Source organism: Nymphalis io, chromosome 4 (genome assembly GCF_905147045.1).
Source record: "Nymphalis io chromosome 4, ilAglIoxx1.1, whole genome shotgun sequence".
Lineage (NCBI taxonomy): Eukaryota > Metazoa > Arthropoda > Insecta > Lepidoptera > Nymphalidae > Nymphalis > Nymphalis io.
In genome coordinates this window covers 8183632-8200942 of record NC_065891.1, presented here as the reverse complement: position 1 = coordinate 8200942, position 17311 = coordinate 8183632, and the positions used below count along the sequence as shown (strand labels likewise).

General features: G+C 30.7%; 1 protein-coding gene across 1 annotated transcript in view; it reads left to right on the top strand.

Annotated features, from left to right (window-relative positions):
* Positions 1-16491, top strand: part of LOC126768207 (carbonic anhydrase-related protein 10) — a 28845-nt gene extending 12354 nt beyond the window's left edge. Inside the window, exons 3-11 of the mRNA XM_050486174.1 lie at positions 897-947; positions 5613-5749; positions 6201-6392; positions 9460-9555; positions 11896-11962; positions 12242-12396; positions 14980-15111; positions 15193-15241; positions 15689-16491. Coding sequence (XP_050342131.1) covers positions 897-947; positions 5613-5749; positions 6201-6392; positions 9460-9555; positions 11896-11962; positions 12242-12396; positions 14980-15111; positions 15193-15241; positions 15689-15711 — 902 coding nt within the window. The 3' untranslated portion in view covers positions 15712-16491. The remainder of the gene's footprint in view (positions 1-896; positions 948-5612; positions 5750-6200; positions 6393-9459; positions 9556-11895; positions 11963-12241; positions 12397-14979; positions 15112-15192; positions 15242-15688) is intronic.
* The last annotated feature ends 820 nt before the right edge of the window (positions 16492-17311 follow it).

Genomic DNA, 17311 nt, shown 5'->3' with positions numbered 1-17311 from the left:
AATTAGAAATTTTAATCTCCTGAAAATCCGTCTCTCGTGAGTTGGTGTAGTCCGTGAAGTTGAAATATTTACGTTTTTAAGGTAAAAATTATTCGTGTTTTAATTTTATCTCTGCTTTGGAGTGGTGAGCCACGGAAAGTTGCCACAATAATAATAAAATTAACCAATATTACGAGTGGGTATTTAATAATATTCTCTTATAATTATGATAAATATATTACAGGTTTTAAACAAATATAAACATAGCGGATACCTTTATGTTTTGCACATTGTTTCGAAAACAAAAAGGCGGCAAAATAATCGACATTACAACGATTTGTGGACAATTGAAGTGTACAACATCGCCTCGTCAAGGAAAATGTTTTGTTTTCAAAGAAAACCGCTTTTCCTCTACATTGGTTTATTTATTTCATTTCATTATGATTGTTTTAGTAAAGTAAAAGTTAAATAGAAATTGAGCACTTCTAAAAAAAACTTAGGGTTCGTCTTGTATTTTTTGATATAAATATTTTCTTACACTTACAAAGCTTTCATGTTTTATTTTATTGTTTATAATCAATCATGTTACGGAACTTAAAAAAAAATATGTTTTCCTAATGATTACGACTAACTGAACAATATTAATAAAGTTTTTAGAAGACCTTCAAATTCCATAATACAAAAGAAGGTAACAAATAAATGTTCTAAAGGACAACATTTAAAAAATATTTTATCAAAGTAGTTATTACAATTCAAAAAAATAAGAATTAAGCTTAAGAAAAATTGTCACGATATAATACTTTTTAACTTCTTTAAGTCAGAAAATGTAAATTGTATTAAAACAAAGGTTACACAAGAAATGTTAAGAGCAATGTTCATAACGAGAGTGCAGTTAATTAGACTTGGTTTGATTGTAGCCGTCAGCGGCGTCAGCTGGGAGGAATGGTGGACCTACGACGGTATTTCAGGTGAGCACGACACTTTGATATTATATTTATTATATTTGTATGCATCTTACATTATATATTATTTAGATAAGTGTTGTTGTTAAAATTACGCGTTCATATAAAAGTGCGTAGCTATGTCGGTTATAAGTAATGAAAAATATCCTACATTTTTGAAATAAGTTATCGCATACTATCAAATTAAAAAAGGTCCTAATGATTTTATTCCAAGTATTTTTACTGTTTTTATCATCCTTTTATATTTTTTCACTTTTGATTGTTGTCAATTTGAAGTCTTTATATGATTCTCCCAATATTATGTACAACAGAAGTAATATCAAGCAAATCATAAAAAATATATTTCATTATTCTATGATTATTTTTTCTTTTTACAACCCATCGAACGCTATGTTAGCGATTCTAGCCGTTATTCGATTTGCTTGGGGTCGATGCAGTGTGTAAAGAATTTGACCGCGTGGAATTAATTTGGTAGACAATCCTTCGGAATGCTTTAGATAGCGTGTGCATCAACACACCACTACGTTGATAGTCGAGGTGCTTATGTGCTCTATTAATAGTTGCACTTTACAACCTTAGTGAGTTTAAATGACATCTACAATTAAGATGAGTTGACTTTATCCTAGTCAGCTAAAACCACACCGCAGAAATAAACATAAATAGAACTTAAATTATTTTATATAGTTTTGATATCTTACTATTATACGTAATCAACTAAATCGTCTTAGTTATTTGTCTGAATTTCAATGTAGATATAACTCCATATAAAATATCATTAATACAAAATGATCGTAAGTATTGAAACGATTTAATGCTAGCTGGAAACATATAAGTTGTTCACTGAAGGAGTCTTGAGAAAATGCATTAATAACACATCAACTAGAATAGAACAACGATATGAGCTTTCTACTCGTAACAGATAGAGCTTTATATTTTATTAAGCCAGTAGGTAGCAGTTGTTAACGTCAATTTAAACAAAATTCTTAAGTATAGTCTATTTAGCTAACAAAAAGATCATTTTTATGCTATGTTGACTTATCAGGTCAATTGCATAACATAACGTAGTTATTTGGAACCAATTAACATTCGGTCGACAAAGTAAAGGTACGGAGCTGATGGCCCATTACACGTATGTTGATTTGGGGTCACATTGAAAATCTCAATCGAATGACCTACCCCAAATCCGAAAATATTTCGTTTGTGAACCGTATCAATTTCTCTGCGCCGATAACATTTTTGCCAGTTTACGTGACATGAAATTTATACGGGCGATTTATCTTGCATTCATATTGCGTTACTCGCAAAATTGTGAGGTGTGTTATCGCATCACTCGGCTACAGATATTTCATATTATGGTCTTACTTGAATTTTATCATTCGAATTTTTCTGTTATGTTTTTTGATGTTTCCTTAGTTTATCTTTGGCTGTATAAACCAATTATTAACTTCAGTTACTGACTATAATTAAACAGTCAAACTAATTTTACTGTAATCTAAATTGTCATTGGATGGTGGCAGCTGATTACGTTATAGGCGACCAATGAGCAATATTTAGTCGGACTTGGCAGTTAGTGTTTAAAATTACACAAATAAAAAGATACAACACGTTGTAACTCGAGTGTTCCGCTGGAATGGAATTAGCTATATGTCTCCTAGGAAATATAAATATTATGTGGAAATCATCTTATTTCTTTAACTCTTTTATATGTATGCACAGAAAATTATATATCATGGTTATATTTTTTCGCTATATTGTTTGTTATATTAAAGGAATTCTAAATATACAGCCAAAAAATTATTAATGCATAACATTATACATCTGTTCCAAGTTACAAATCCATGAACATTTTATTTAATAAAGGTACTATACTAAATTAACACATATGATGAAATATGGGTAGCTTAGTAAATAAGTGTTAAAAATGTATTGAGTAAACATTAGCCGTGGTTTTCGAAGTCCAGAATCGATGTAGCGTGCGTTAGGGCCCATCCCTTCTAATATTTAAGCCCATTAGTAATCGTGCTTACGATACTTTTCCTCTCTTTTTTGATAACATTTGCTATGGTAATAATGGCATTTCTATATTATATAATATTTCTTTTTTTTTACACGTATTAATCAATTTAGTTTTTAGATGGTTTTAACTACTGTTGGGCTACTATTTTATTAAATGAAAGCTCCAACATTTTTGATACTACGTAATTAATAATATAATGAAGTCATAGTTACGATGTTGATTGAAGCAATAACCTAAAATGTAAATAAATTAAAATACTATTTAAATAAAACAACAAAGACCATTATTTTGTACTTAGTCATAAGCTTAACAAAAAAATTAAAACCACCCTTATAAAATGTTGACGTAAACGTAAATCGTTGCAATTAGTGTTTAAAAAAACATTAAGGAGGTAGCTAGCGGTTTGCGGTCACATTTCCTCTAATAGTGTAGTGAGAACACTGTCGCTGACGTAATTACAGTTTTTATCCACAGCTACGTGAACGGTGCCAAAAAATGTACCCCTAACCTATAGTAGCTGCTAGCCGTAAAGTGAACGTTACCACAACCACTGCGCCGCTGTTTGTACAACCAATACAAATACATGGTTATATTGGTCGCGAAGTAAAAGTAATTGTACTGTGATACTATTGGGTTAACTATGAAAACGTTTTAATTTTTATTTTTATGATTATATATATTTTTAGTACAAAATAGTGTTTGTATTATTTAAGTTGTTCTATTTATATTTTTTTAATATATATTCATTTGTAAAGCTCAGACGAATGCGTGAAAGGTTTACATTTAAAACGTTTTAAATAAAACTAATAAGGAACGCTTTGCTATTAAAATAAAAGTGAGGCAAATTTGAATATTTACAGTAAAATCTTTAGAAAAATTATTTTGCGTAATGGTCATTTTTCTGTTGTTTATTATCATTTAAGAAAATTGACTTTAATTAAGTTATGTCATTAAAACTTTCTTTTCTAAGCCGCTTGGCTTATTTTTATCTGTACTGATGTCAAAAAAGTACAAACAATACATCCATATTCGTTTTAATTCCCAAGTAAAATTTAATTAACACAACGCAATATTCTTTGGCTCATTTTTATCTTTCATAAAAGCGATGCCAAAAAAAATCACACTTAACGCGTGGCCATAAAGTAGGCGTGACCGCAACCACTGCGCCGGCTTACTCGTGCAATTTTCAAGGTCATAAATAATAAAAACGTGAACGCTATCCAAAGCACTTTGGCCACTTTCGTACAATTTTCTCTATATTGAAATACCGAATATGAACGTTAACTCGATTTTATTGCCAGACTCGAGCGAAGCAATTAGAAATCATAATGTTTATACATAGATTAAAAGATATTAGCGATTATTAATTAGATTTAATTTTTATAATACGAATAGTATTATAAAAATTAAACAGATTTTTATTGCTTGCGGTCACCGTGTGAATGCGCCTTTATGACGCTTTGACAGTACAATAATTAACAGAACATTTTGGTTTCAACTGATTACAACGGACTGCGTATGCATGAAACATGCTGGGTACACCGAACACGTCATGCTGAACACCGAAAATTTGATGATATATTTTATAATAATACTCCTTTTCAATTTGTTTTGATTCTCTCATTGAACAAGTCAATGTTCATGTTAATATATCGAAATCTATATCGACTGTTCGATATTATAAATTGAAAATTAAGTTATATCATTTGTTTATTATGAATCACTTCATTGAAATGTGTCATTTCGAATAGAAACATGAATGAATATAAAATTGAAAACTAAAGCAAGCCACTGAAGGAGTCTACTGTTCACTTAAACTTTTTAAGTGGATTTTTTTTTTTAAATTATATTCAGGTTAATTTAAAAATCATGAACCATACTTTTTTTTTATTTTATTCAAAATTGGCCCCGATTTGCCTTGAGCTTTTATTTGTAGTTTCAAATTTAGCCATTCACGCTCACTTTTAAAACTCACATACTCATATTGAATAAATGATTATAGTTAACTTAACGTTATTATTTTTAATTACAAATAATTATTAACAGGCACCGTATATCTGTAATAAAACTCAAAAAATCAAGATATTGTAGATATTTTAGGCTAATTACGCCAATTTTAACTCAGTTTTCAGCCACAAAAACCCAGCGATAGAGGCATAGGGTATGCCTCTTTGAGGGCCTCCACGGATTGCTTAGGCATGCTACTCTGACGCCTGTCTGCGTCAGCCTCTCTACGCTGGCCACTAATTTGCTGTTGCAATTAAACTAACTTCATATTCCAATAGTTTATTATATACCTTTGTCACGTAATAATGTGCAATAAATAAATAAACAAATATTTTTGATTTGTTAAAACGATTAGCGGATAATAAACCTTTTGTATTACTGCGATCTATATTATTATTATTATCTATTCGACGTCGGTGAGTTTTCGTTAGATATTTTTGTTAAATAAAAACAATGTAAGAGTTATTGAAATAAAAATCTTATCGAAGAACAATTGTTTCGCAACTTCAATGGAATATAAACTATTGACTGTCTGAATTTTATATGATAACGTCTAACGATTAAGTTCTTAATTAACGCAGTAACTTAGCCACGAAGCATGGCATAATAAATCAATTCCCGTGGATTAACAAATCTTAATTCTACAGGTCCGGCATTCTGGGGTCTTATAAACCCCGAGTGGTCGCTATGCAACAAGGGACGCAGGCAGTCTCCGGTCAATCTCGAACCGGAAAAACTGCTTTTCGATCCCAATCTTCGATTTCTTCATATAGATAAACATAGAGTAAGTTTATTTTTGTATAATTTCACACTGTATAAATAGTCTACTGACTTATCAGTAAAAAGTACTGACAAGCTGTTAATCTTCTTTCAAAAGCTTATAGTCCAAAGTATATATTATATCAAAAACATCTAATTACTATGTTTTTATTTTTCTTTTCATTTTTAAATAATGTGCGTAATAATTTTTTCGTCTATTAATTACAATAATTGTTGTTTATTTGATAAATATAATATGATCAAAATACTTATAATAATAAGATTGAAGATAAAATTAAATTCCAGCCTTTTATAACACATGTTTAGCGTTTTATTTATAAAATAAGTAAGTTTAACGGTACTTTACTTTGAGCTTATACCAGATAAGTAATTTTTTTTGTCTTACCACTAAGCTAACAACGATTAATTAGTTCATTGTACTATATGTCATAATTAATGACTTATTATATAATCAGATAAATGGCCTGATCAGCAACACGGGTCATTCGGTAATCTTCACGGTGGAGAACGAGACACGGCATCACATCAATATCACCGGCGGGCCTCTCTCTTACAAATATCAATTTCACGAAATTCACATACACTATGGACTACATGATCAGTTTGGTTCTGAGCATGCTATCAATGGATATTCATTTCCTGCTGAGGTAAGTTGAAGTCTATTTATATCTATAATAATATTATAAATGCTTATGTTGTTACGTTTTCAATGCAATTTTGTGTACCAGACCAAAATGTGTACATAGATATGTAATAATGTCCTCCAGACCGATTTCGGAGATTTTTATGTATACAAAGATTATACATGTAAATTTATTCAATGATGTATCTGAAAATAAAAAAGATGCTGCTAAATATAATTGCAGTTAAATATTTACAAAAGTTTCCATCAAATTGTTACCTATTTTATAGAATGCATTTTGTCATCCAGAATTATTATTATATTCTTTATAATAATAATGTCCTCCTGACTGATTTCGGCCACGGCGGCCAATCGCAAGAGAGAATAGCCAACTACGCAGGAGATGTTATAGTGCACAAATGTGTGCGCAAACACAGGTGCACTCTCTATTCCCTAACTCTCATAATCCGATGCTACGGCAATCTGACACGACCGAAAAGAGTTCAGGGCAGGACCATCGGCTTTACGTGCTTTCCGAGGCGCGGGAGTGTATACACTTCCAACTTCCAGACTTCGGGCTGCTACTGAGAATTTTCTGACAGAAGAACCCAATAACTTTTTATTGGCCCGATCTGGGAATTGAACCCAGGATTACCGGGTCTGCGGCCTTACATTAAGCCACTGGACCAACGAGGCAGTCGACATTCATATGTCTGTCGATGAACGAGATTTAATTTTGATAACAATTGTATTACATAATTATTGTAATAAGGTTCTTGCTAGTCCCGATGTAGTGTCATCGAGAACACTGCTACACAAACTAAACCCAATTCCACTTACACAGCGAACATATCTAATTATTATTAGTTATTATATACATCTAATTATTTTTATTTCACATACTCTCGAACCTAAGTAAATAAACCTAGTTTATAAAAGTAATTACTTTGAATCCCCACTAATATTATAAATACGAAAGTGAGTTTGTTTGTCAGTTTATTTGTTTGTTTGTTACGCTTTCACGTCTACACTACTCAACCGACCATCATGAAATTTTGAAAAGGGATACAAAAAAGGACAAAAAATACCTAACATTTCCTCCTTCAACAAACACAAGTGAAGTCGCTGTCGAAAACTAGCTGTCTATAAAAGCTAAATATAAAACAATTGCCACAATTCTATAGCTATTTTGGGAAACTGCAAATTTTCCATTCATAGCTTTAGTATATCTATTACAGTTCTATTATGTTCGCTTGAAAAGCGCTCGGACAGATGATTTTCCCTCCAACTACGCTGAACTAATAAGCCACTATTATATATTCTCTAATAAACTAACTGTTAATGTAGGCTGCGTCCATTTTAAGGCTATCATAATGTGAAGGTATCAATCATAACAATTAAAATTAGACAAAGAAACAATATATCCCTTATAAGTAAATAAATGACGTTAAATTATCTACAGTATACAAAATATATATTGCAAATAAAGAAAATATAGTTATATATACGTAATATATTACTTGGTCTTGTGCAAGAACTACATAGGCCAACTGAAAACGATATCCCATGTGATATAATTAGTCGATATTCATCGCAATATTGTAGTCACGTCTAACTTCACCAAGTAAACAGAGGGAAGATGCGCACTAATTGATTGCAGCACACGTATGCAAACATTTACACCTACAATAAATACGCTTCTAAATTATACGCTACGCCAACACACTACCAAAGCACACAATTTACTATACAAACGTATTAAGTACCTAGAGTTTCGTAATGACCTATCATATTGACAGGTTAATACCTTGTAAAATAACTAATATAATTATATTGTACTCTTAGCAACAATTATCAAATGCGATGCGTGTTACGATGAAGTAACGAAGCGCCTCGGACTTGAATAATTGTATTCAAGTCTTACATGTTTCCCACTCATAAATAACCTTCTAAGCTAACGAAGTAATTCAACGTTTCATTATATACGTCTGAGTTAATTTATTTATAAAATCGTTTCATGGATTCATTGGTAATACGAACGATTTTTTTTTTGTATAAAGTTAACAAAGAAAGCGTAACAGATGTTTTCACACATAGGCCGTGCGTTCCCCTCGAGGCGCCCAAATCCCTAATGTAATCCCGAAGAACGACTGCGAGTCAACTCAAGCGTGCCTCCTGTTTATTTATGTGACAAATTCTTACACAGCCACGTTAAATCCAAAATCATGTGCTTATTCTTGAAAGGATTTATATTTTTATCTACCCGCCTACTTTATTAAGGGAAAAGTTTTTGATGTATATTTTAAATAATATTTTGTGGAGTTATAATAATACCTACACAAATATATCTCAGTATTCGTAATAGTTTTAACATAATGTTATTACTAAAGTTCTACGAATTTTAACCGACTTAAAAAAAAGAAGTGTCTGTTACCTTCGTATATTCTTAAGCACGCGATTGTTTCAAAAACTACATGACTAATTTTTATGATTCTTTCAAAATCGGTAACCAATATAAAGCAATGGAAATTTTATAGTACTATTTTTATAAATATAATATGTAATATAATTGTGCTGTAAAAAAAACTCACTTCAGATACATTATAGAATCCTAGTTACCTAGGGTTTAAAGTGCGGTAGCATGCGAAAGCGATCCCGTGGCGCTCCTCGTTATGACAGAAAGGGTACTGCTGGTTTTTTAGTGGGTATTCCGATGTTGGGGGCGCACTCGGCGCCTTGAACACCGGTGAGCCCCATATACTCCCCCCCCCCACTGTCCCCGTGGGGGAAACGCGTAACGCGTTTTTCCAGCGTTAAAAAAAGGGATTAATGTGCTCATTGACGATTATGAGTAGATATTTTTTATAGATGAGTGCCAATGTGCCAAAATGGTTAAAGAAACCATTAGGACCCATTTTTCAGTCTGCTTACCTATAAAAAAAAAAAATTAAAAAAAAAACATTTTAATTAGTATAATTTGAGCATGTTCGTTTTTAGATTTCATTTAAATTCTATTATTTTTAATGGAAAAACAAATTTAGATTTAATAATTTAATTATAATTTCAAATAACAGTATTAAATTTTGTTGCAGATTCAAATATTTGGTTTCAATTCACAGCTCTATTCGAATTTCTCAGAAGCACTTCACAAAGCTCAAGGAATTGTATCAATATCTTTACTCTTACAGGTAAGTTATAGGTATAATATCGTTGAGTCCTGTTAATTTTATTTATATTTGTATTTAGAAGTAAAAATATAGTTTGTAAAAAAAATTAAAAAAAAAATGAACAAATTATTATATATCTATTCACATTAAATGCGATTTAACGTTGCTATCGATGTACTGTTATCAATAGGGCCGCACCTATCCATAGCTTCCACCCAAACTGTGGTAGTTAATTACGTAAATTGGAATTTTCTGCGCGGCATTGGATTAACCGCTAGAGCTATTAGTTTAAATTAAGAACTGTCTGAACTATAATATAAAAGTATGGATCGCTTTACAACGATATTCCTATCAATAATTACTTCATTTCTATAATTCATTAGTTAAATTTAAATTTTATAATGAGTTTGCTTACCACTTTTGTTTGTCAAGCTTTATTTTTATTTCAAATCAATATTGCCGCTTCTTGTAAGTGACTCGGATACTGGAAGTATTGCATAATATTATAACGTTATTCTACTTCGTAATAAATAAAAATGAATACTATGTTTCTCTTCTATTGGTTACTAAGCCGTTCATTCGATTGTGTTGAGATTGATGATGAAGATTCGTGACTCATTCTCTCAATAAGCAAGTTTTTTCTTAGGCTTAAAGACATTCATTCTCAATAAGACATATTATACTCACTTACTTGAAAACAGAAGTTACATGTGTAAAATTTAATACGCCATTCCATCTTAAGTTCTATGTTAGGTAGTGTTAATAGATTTAATTTTAATAGGTGGGTATTTTTAAGTTTATTATTAATTTTAATATAAACAAGTTTGTTATTTTTCTTTATAACTCTGTTCTTAAATAAACGTAAAATATAAACGTTTTATGTTGACCCTTTTCCTATGTGTGCAAAGCCGAGACGGGTAGCTAGTTGTTGTGCATAGAAAATATTTTGAAATAACACAAATAAAAGTAACAAGTAGCAGAATTAGGCTAAAAAATATATTTGATATATGATTATATTATATATTCTTATAGTAAGTACGTAACAGCCTGTGAATGTCCCGCAGCTGGGCTGAGGCCTATTCTCCTTTTATAAGGAAAAGGTTTGGAGGTTATTTCACCACGCTGCTTCAATGCGGATTGATGGATTACACATGTGGTAGAATTTCAGTGGAATTAGACACATACAGATTTCCTCATGATGTTTTCCTTCATCGTCAAGCTCGAGATGAATTATAAACACAAATTAAGCACTTGAAAATTCAGTCGTGCTTTTCCGGGCTTGAACCCACGATCATCGATTAAGATTCACGCGTTATAACCACTGGGCCATCTCGGCTTAATCAAATATATATCATGTATAAAATCAAATTAATTGTTATTTACCCTCTCACTATAAAAGAAGAATGTTTTTATTACTAACTTCTTCATGAACTTCTTGCTAACCCAAGAAGGACACGAGATTTCCATCATTTGCATAATTTAGTTTAAACAACAATAACATAGTTATATGTATGAATATATTATTTTATACAAAATAAATGTTTTTGTTTAATGATAAAATTAATCTAGCTTTGAACTTATAGAGCAAGAGCCCTTGAACGTCTGTCTGGCAGTCACGGGCTGTTGGTCCATTAGACAAGTTTTTATAGTTATTCAAGCTTTTTGCTTATCTTATTTCAGCCGTTCTACCTTTGCAGATTGTTAATTTTCTTATTTTTTGTATAATGTAGATTATATTCTTAAATACAAAATAGTTTTATGTATTCAATAATTTATAATATCGTACACTAAGAAAATTGTATTCTTGTAAGAAATGCTATGTGCTATGTAATTACTATCTGTGTTTACAATTAATCCAGGGCAATTAGTTGCGTGGATTTTATAATGTTTACAAGACAGTTTTCTTACAACGTATAAACTATTCGATCGTTTACGAGTCCTTAATGAGAGCAGACTGTTGTCCCAAGGGGTGTTTGCGAGCACGCTCATATTTCCACAAGCTAGCACGCTATACGAAACATGCAAAAGCCAGCGATTTTCACAGCTATCTACTGAGATACCTACGACTTTGTAATGCTTTCTTAACTTGTTTGTCTAATAATTAATTGAATGAGGTTTATTTACCGTACTAGTTTATGAAACATATTTGTTTTTCTCCTAATACTAGATTAAACTTATAAGCTATATGATTGTGTTTGCTTTGATGTTATTATCCTAAATTAATATGATATTCAACATGCAATTAGTAATGTAAATTACATCAATATCCACTTCTCGTCTAAATTGATTAATTATTCATTACGGCTTAAAATAATTTTATGTTATAGAGAACATTTTCTTAAGATATTTTTTTCATTGCAGCTCGGTGATTTATCAAACCCAGAACTCAGAATATTAACTGAGGAATTAGAAAATATCAAATATGGAGGTATAATTATATATTTATTTATTTCATGTCCTTCACCCAAAGGTTGTCTGGGAGAGATCGCTCTTTTAGCGATAAGACCGCCTTTTGTACAAAATAGTTTTCATTTTTTTTTGTGTTTTTGTTTAAAATGGTTTTGTAACACTTTTGGTGTACAATAAAACATATTCTATTCTAATTATATTAATAAAAAAAACCATTTAATATTATTATAAAAGAACAATTATATGATACATCAAATATATAGATACTCGAATAAACCAAATAGTTATATTTCATTAGGGGCAGAAATGCCAGTCAACCGTCTATCAGTCCGAGGGTTGCTGCCCGACACGGACTATTATATGACATACGATGGTTCTACAACTGCGCCCGCCTGCTATGAAACGGTTACATGGATCATTATTAACAAACCAATTTACATCACGAAACAACAGGTAAATTAATATATTATAACTTAACAGGCATATTTTGTATTTCATAAATGTTTTGTTCTTCTTCTACGTCTTTGCTCCAATGCGGGTTGGTAGAAGACACATGTGGCATAATTTCAATGAAATTAGACACATGCAGGTTTTCTCACGATGTTTTCCTTCACCGTCAAGCACGAGATGAATTATAAACACAAATTAAGCACATGAAAATTCAGTGGTGCTTGCCCGAGATTGAACCCACGATCATCGGTTAAGATTCACGCGTTCTAAACACTAGGTCATCTCGGCTTTCATAGAGGTTTTATTTTTTACTTTGCTATTGCCATTTTGTTTCAATACTAATCGATAAAATTTAACGTGTTGTAAAGAAGTTAAAATAATAAGCAATTAAAAAAATAATGAAAACCTTAAAAGTAACTAAACAAACTATACATAACAAACATACTAAACCAACATAGCTAAGTAAACTATTTCGTAAGAACAAACTCGCGATAGTTAAAGCATTTAAAAGATACACGCATTAAAATAGCGTATCATCGTAGGTCGGTTTTCACAAGTGAGTACCGAAGAGAGTGCTTACAAAGTATTTTGCGACTTATCTTAAAAATACATATATGTCCTGTCTTAGACTTCGCTATCGATAATAATATTTAGATAATTCATATATATTCATTCTATTGTTTTATATTAATTGTCCAAAATTGATTTACTATCATTACATGAAATTTCTGTTATTATATAAACTAAGTATAAAATTATTTATATAAAATAATACATAAAAATAAATGCATAATACTTTAGTCATTATGACATAAGTGTGCCTATATTGAGTGACTATATATGAGCATGCGTGCTACGAAGCTATTTGGATATTTAATGAACTTGCCTACATCCTAACTACCCCATAACTACATAGCATAAGTTGACGATTTAGATATGTTATTTGTACACGCCTTATTAAGCAATATTAATTTATGTAGAAATAAAATTAAAACTAAATTTATATATATTTGTCATGAACTAATCTTAATTTATTTTCAAAGTTTAAAGCAATTATTTTAATAACGCACGGACAGTCATTTAATAGCAGCGTATATTCGAACCCTTCATATTTGAAGCTTACTCAAAATTTCAACTCGACGCTGCTACGTTTATACGAGCCCGTACTTGTAAATCAAACTGAAAACCTGTTCACTGCTCATGTTTGCATGCATCAGTATAACGGTAATAATATTCATAAGCAAAGACCCGACTGTAGCTTGCACTTGAAATTAAGAATGGTAGCTAACTATACCAAATTAAATCATATTTATTTAATTAGGTTTACAACATCAATATTAAGTTCGTAAGCTGCCTCGTTGAACTAAAGGCTATCTTATAAGGCTTCTGATCTCGAGATACTAAGTACGAAAACCAGGGAGAACATTTTTTTCCTTAAAAGTAAAAACGAAATAAATAAACTACATATATATAGAAATATGCTTTCTTATTACGTTATTTATATTTTTAAATAATTTCACTAAGAGTCCTATTATATAAGCTTAATGGGTTATATTAAGGTAAGTGCTTAGATACTTTAATGAAAATATTTAATCAGATAAAATATGAGTAGATATATAGCCGGCCACTGACACATCTAGCGTATGAGGTGCTCGCTAAGTCCGTGAACCGGCCCGCAGTTGAGGCCAGCGTAATAACATTTTCATTTGTGCTCATGCTACAATAAACAACTCACGTCCCTCGCCTTTAGACAAAGACTCCGCCGTGAGTTATGTACGTGTTAAAAGTAAACTGAAAGTGCCGCGTTGTACGGCTGTTATTATAAATCATTGTTTATGTTTTCCGTTTGTTGGTAGGGAAATTAAGTACTGGTGGAAACTGCTGGCAATCTTGCGGTTAGTTCGCCAAGTCTTACACTGCTCCCGAAGTTTATCACTTTTGATTTCCAATCTGTGCGAATTTAAACAGTTCAATCGTATCTCAAAACAATACAGTTTAATACAAATTTTTGTTGCAAATTACACGCATAAGTTGAGATATTATGTTTAAAATATAATAGAGCTGTGACGAGTCATTTCAGTTATATACGATTCTTAGCTTTTAGGTGATGCCTATGATCACAATCAAACGGTTTAATACGGCGTAAACAGCCATGAGAATGATAGCGGCTCGCGTGTGCCGGGCCAGTTAATCCCACCGCGTCCGCTATACCAACACTACTATATATAAAAGAAGTTTCAATTTACCTGAAATCGTTTTATATTTGAAATACAAATGAGTTCGAAAACAATGGAACATATTTTACAGTACCTACAATTTCACATCTAGTATGTTGCAAAGCTTTATGAAATTTTGTAAACCTTTACAAATGAATACATAGCTACATAATATTTCGAAATTGATTACAAATAGATTTTGATTTAATTAATCTGTATTTTAAATGATGTCAACAACTCAAATTCATACATCTCTCGTGCTAGGGTTTACATTTAACACAAATAGAGCTGTATAAAGCTCTTGTAAATCTGAAAAGTTAGTTAGTGTTCCACTAACTGTGTGGTTAATTAAATTTATATGTAACTTTAGCTGCATGCCCTACGGCGATTGATGCAAGGGGACGCGAGACACCCAAAGGCCCCACTAGGAAACAACTTCAGACCTCCTCAACCGCTCCACCACAGGGCAGTAAGGACTAACATTGACTTTGATTTGAGCAAGGTAATTAAAACTAACTTTTATAAGGTACCTATGACATTTATTTAATGTTGAAATGAATATTAATAATTAAATTATTTTCAGTATCCTGGTAAGACTTGTCCCAGCATGCATCGAGATATGCATTATAAAGGTATTCTATTTCAATATAATCATCATCATTATTCACCCTGATCATATTTTTATGGTGTTGTATGTCTTTCATATTCTAAATTACTCTCTTGCACTATGTCATCCCTCACGTAGTCTAACCATATTTTTCCAGTTTTTCTCTCTTAATAAATATACATACATACCTAACATTCTTATTATCATATGATAATTATTTATGTTAGATATTTGTATCATATTAATCTATTACTAAGTATGTTTTAATTTAAAGAAAAGACGATCAACTTGAAGCTACTAAGACATTTTGATCTCTTTTATTAGATAGAACTTACATATAAAGAAATCCCTTCAGAATCATTTATAATTTTCTTTAATTACAAATTCAATAATACGATATTTCCAATGTCAGGAATCTCTTATAAAAACAGACTGCATATACATCTTATTAATCAACACATTTCCATTTCAGCTAAAAGCTGGACACAGTATTGAAGAAATATTCGTCTACTGTAGGCGTTCATATATAGAAGTAATATGTGTAGACATGTTATATGAAAAAAATAATTCCTAAGCCTTTGTATATACATTTTGTACAGCCTTGTTAAACTATATCGCTTATGAAAAGAGCTAATTGTGTACTTTACGTAGGTATTACAATGTATTATAAATTATAGCGCTTAAGTAACATTATGATATATTAGATAAATTATTATTATTATAGAAATTTTATAGGCTCGTGTGTATTATTGTTGATTATGAAAAATTGTAACTTAGAACAGATATTTTCCGATAGATTATTCAGACCATGCCTCTCGCTGTCTATCCACTGTACTTTAGTACCTTATAGAATTAGCATAGTAATAAAATTTAACACAATGTGAACGAGGTTTGTATCTTTTATTAATATATAACTGAAAACGCTGGTAATTGTAATATTTTTATTTGAAAAAACACATATATACATGAGTTATTTCTTATTTATTAAAATATAATTGATCTTAATAAGTTATTCCGTAGTTAGATCTATTATATTTATAACATAATCATATGAAGTAAATAATCAAACCACATATACATATTTAAATATTGAAATTAAGCCATATCATTCTAATTTGTAAAATGTAAATCAATTTTAAACATAATAAATTTATAAATTTAGTCTTGTATAGTGCTGTAAAGCATCTACAGCTTTAAAAAGTTAGAATATATAAATATATATGTATAATAAAATACATTGGCATGGCTACAAAAGATGTAATGACTTTGAATTGGCTTTTATCTGGAAAAAAAAGTATAGATATTGTCTTCTTATTTGATTAAATGATACTTCTTGATGCCTTTATTCATTGGCCTTTAAATTCAATGCCTCCCTTAAAGTAAGCGTTTGTAAATTATGAGAGCAATGGGAGCCCATTTCAGTTATATTTCGAAGCATTTTACAGAGTCACAAAGTCAGCAATCGTGAGTTAAAAAAATATACCTCTGCGTTATTCTAACGCAATGGAGCTGAACCGTCTGTTTTAGTGTTTCCCCCACTCTTGTGTTTGAATAAAAAGCTCATTTGAATTCTATGAGAATCGAAATTGGCTCTCCTTTTCGCTGTAGTAACTTAATTTAATCGAGTTTCATCCTTCCATCACGACATCCTTATATTAGATACCCGAAAATTAGTACTTACATAACTGAGGCAATGACGTTATGATATTATGAAAAGTGTTCAAATGAAAAGAAAGGAAGACGCTTATTTCAAAATGATGTTAAGTTTCAACGACTGTTTATAAAATAATGAATTGTTTTGATAATTGGATCTTGGTTTTGATGACTTTATGAAATAAAGGTTGAATGAAAACATATTTTTACATACCTACATTAAAATGTCTCTGAAATACATATATAAGATCGCATTCTATAAAAATATAATTTTAAAACGCTTTGAAAACTGAATAATTTTATACAAAAAAATAACATATCATTTTGATGAGACGCAACGATCAAATATATTCATTTTCATTCTTTACTTATACCAATTTCGAAAAAATACAATATTATAATGAAGTAAGGCGCACAAAATAAAACACGCTCCAAAACTGAT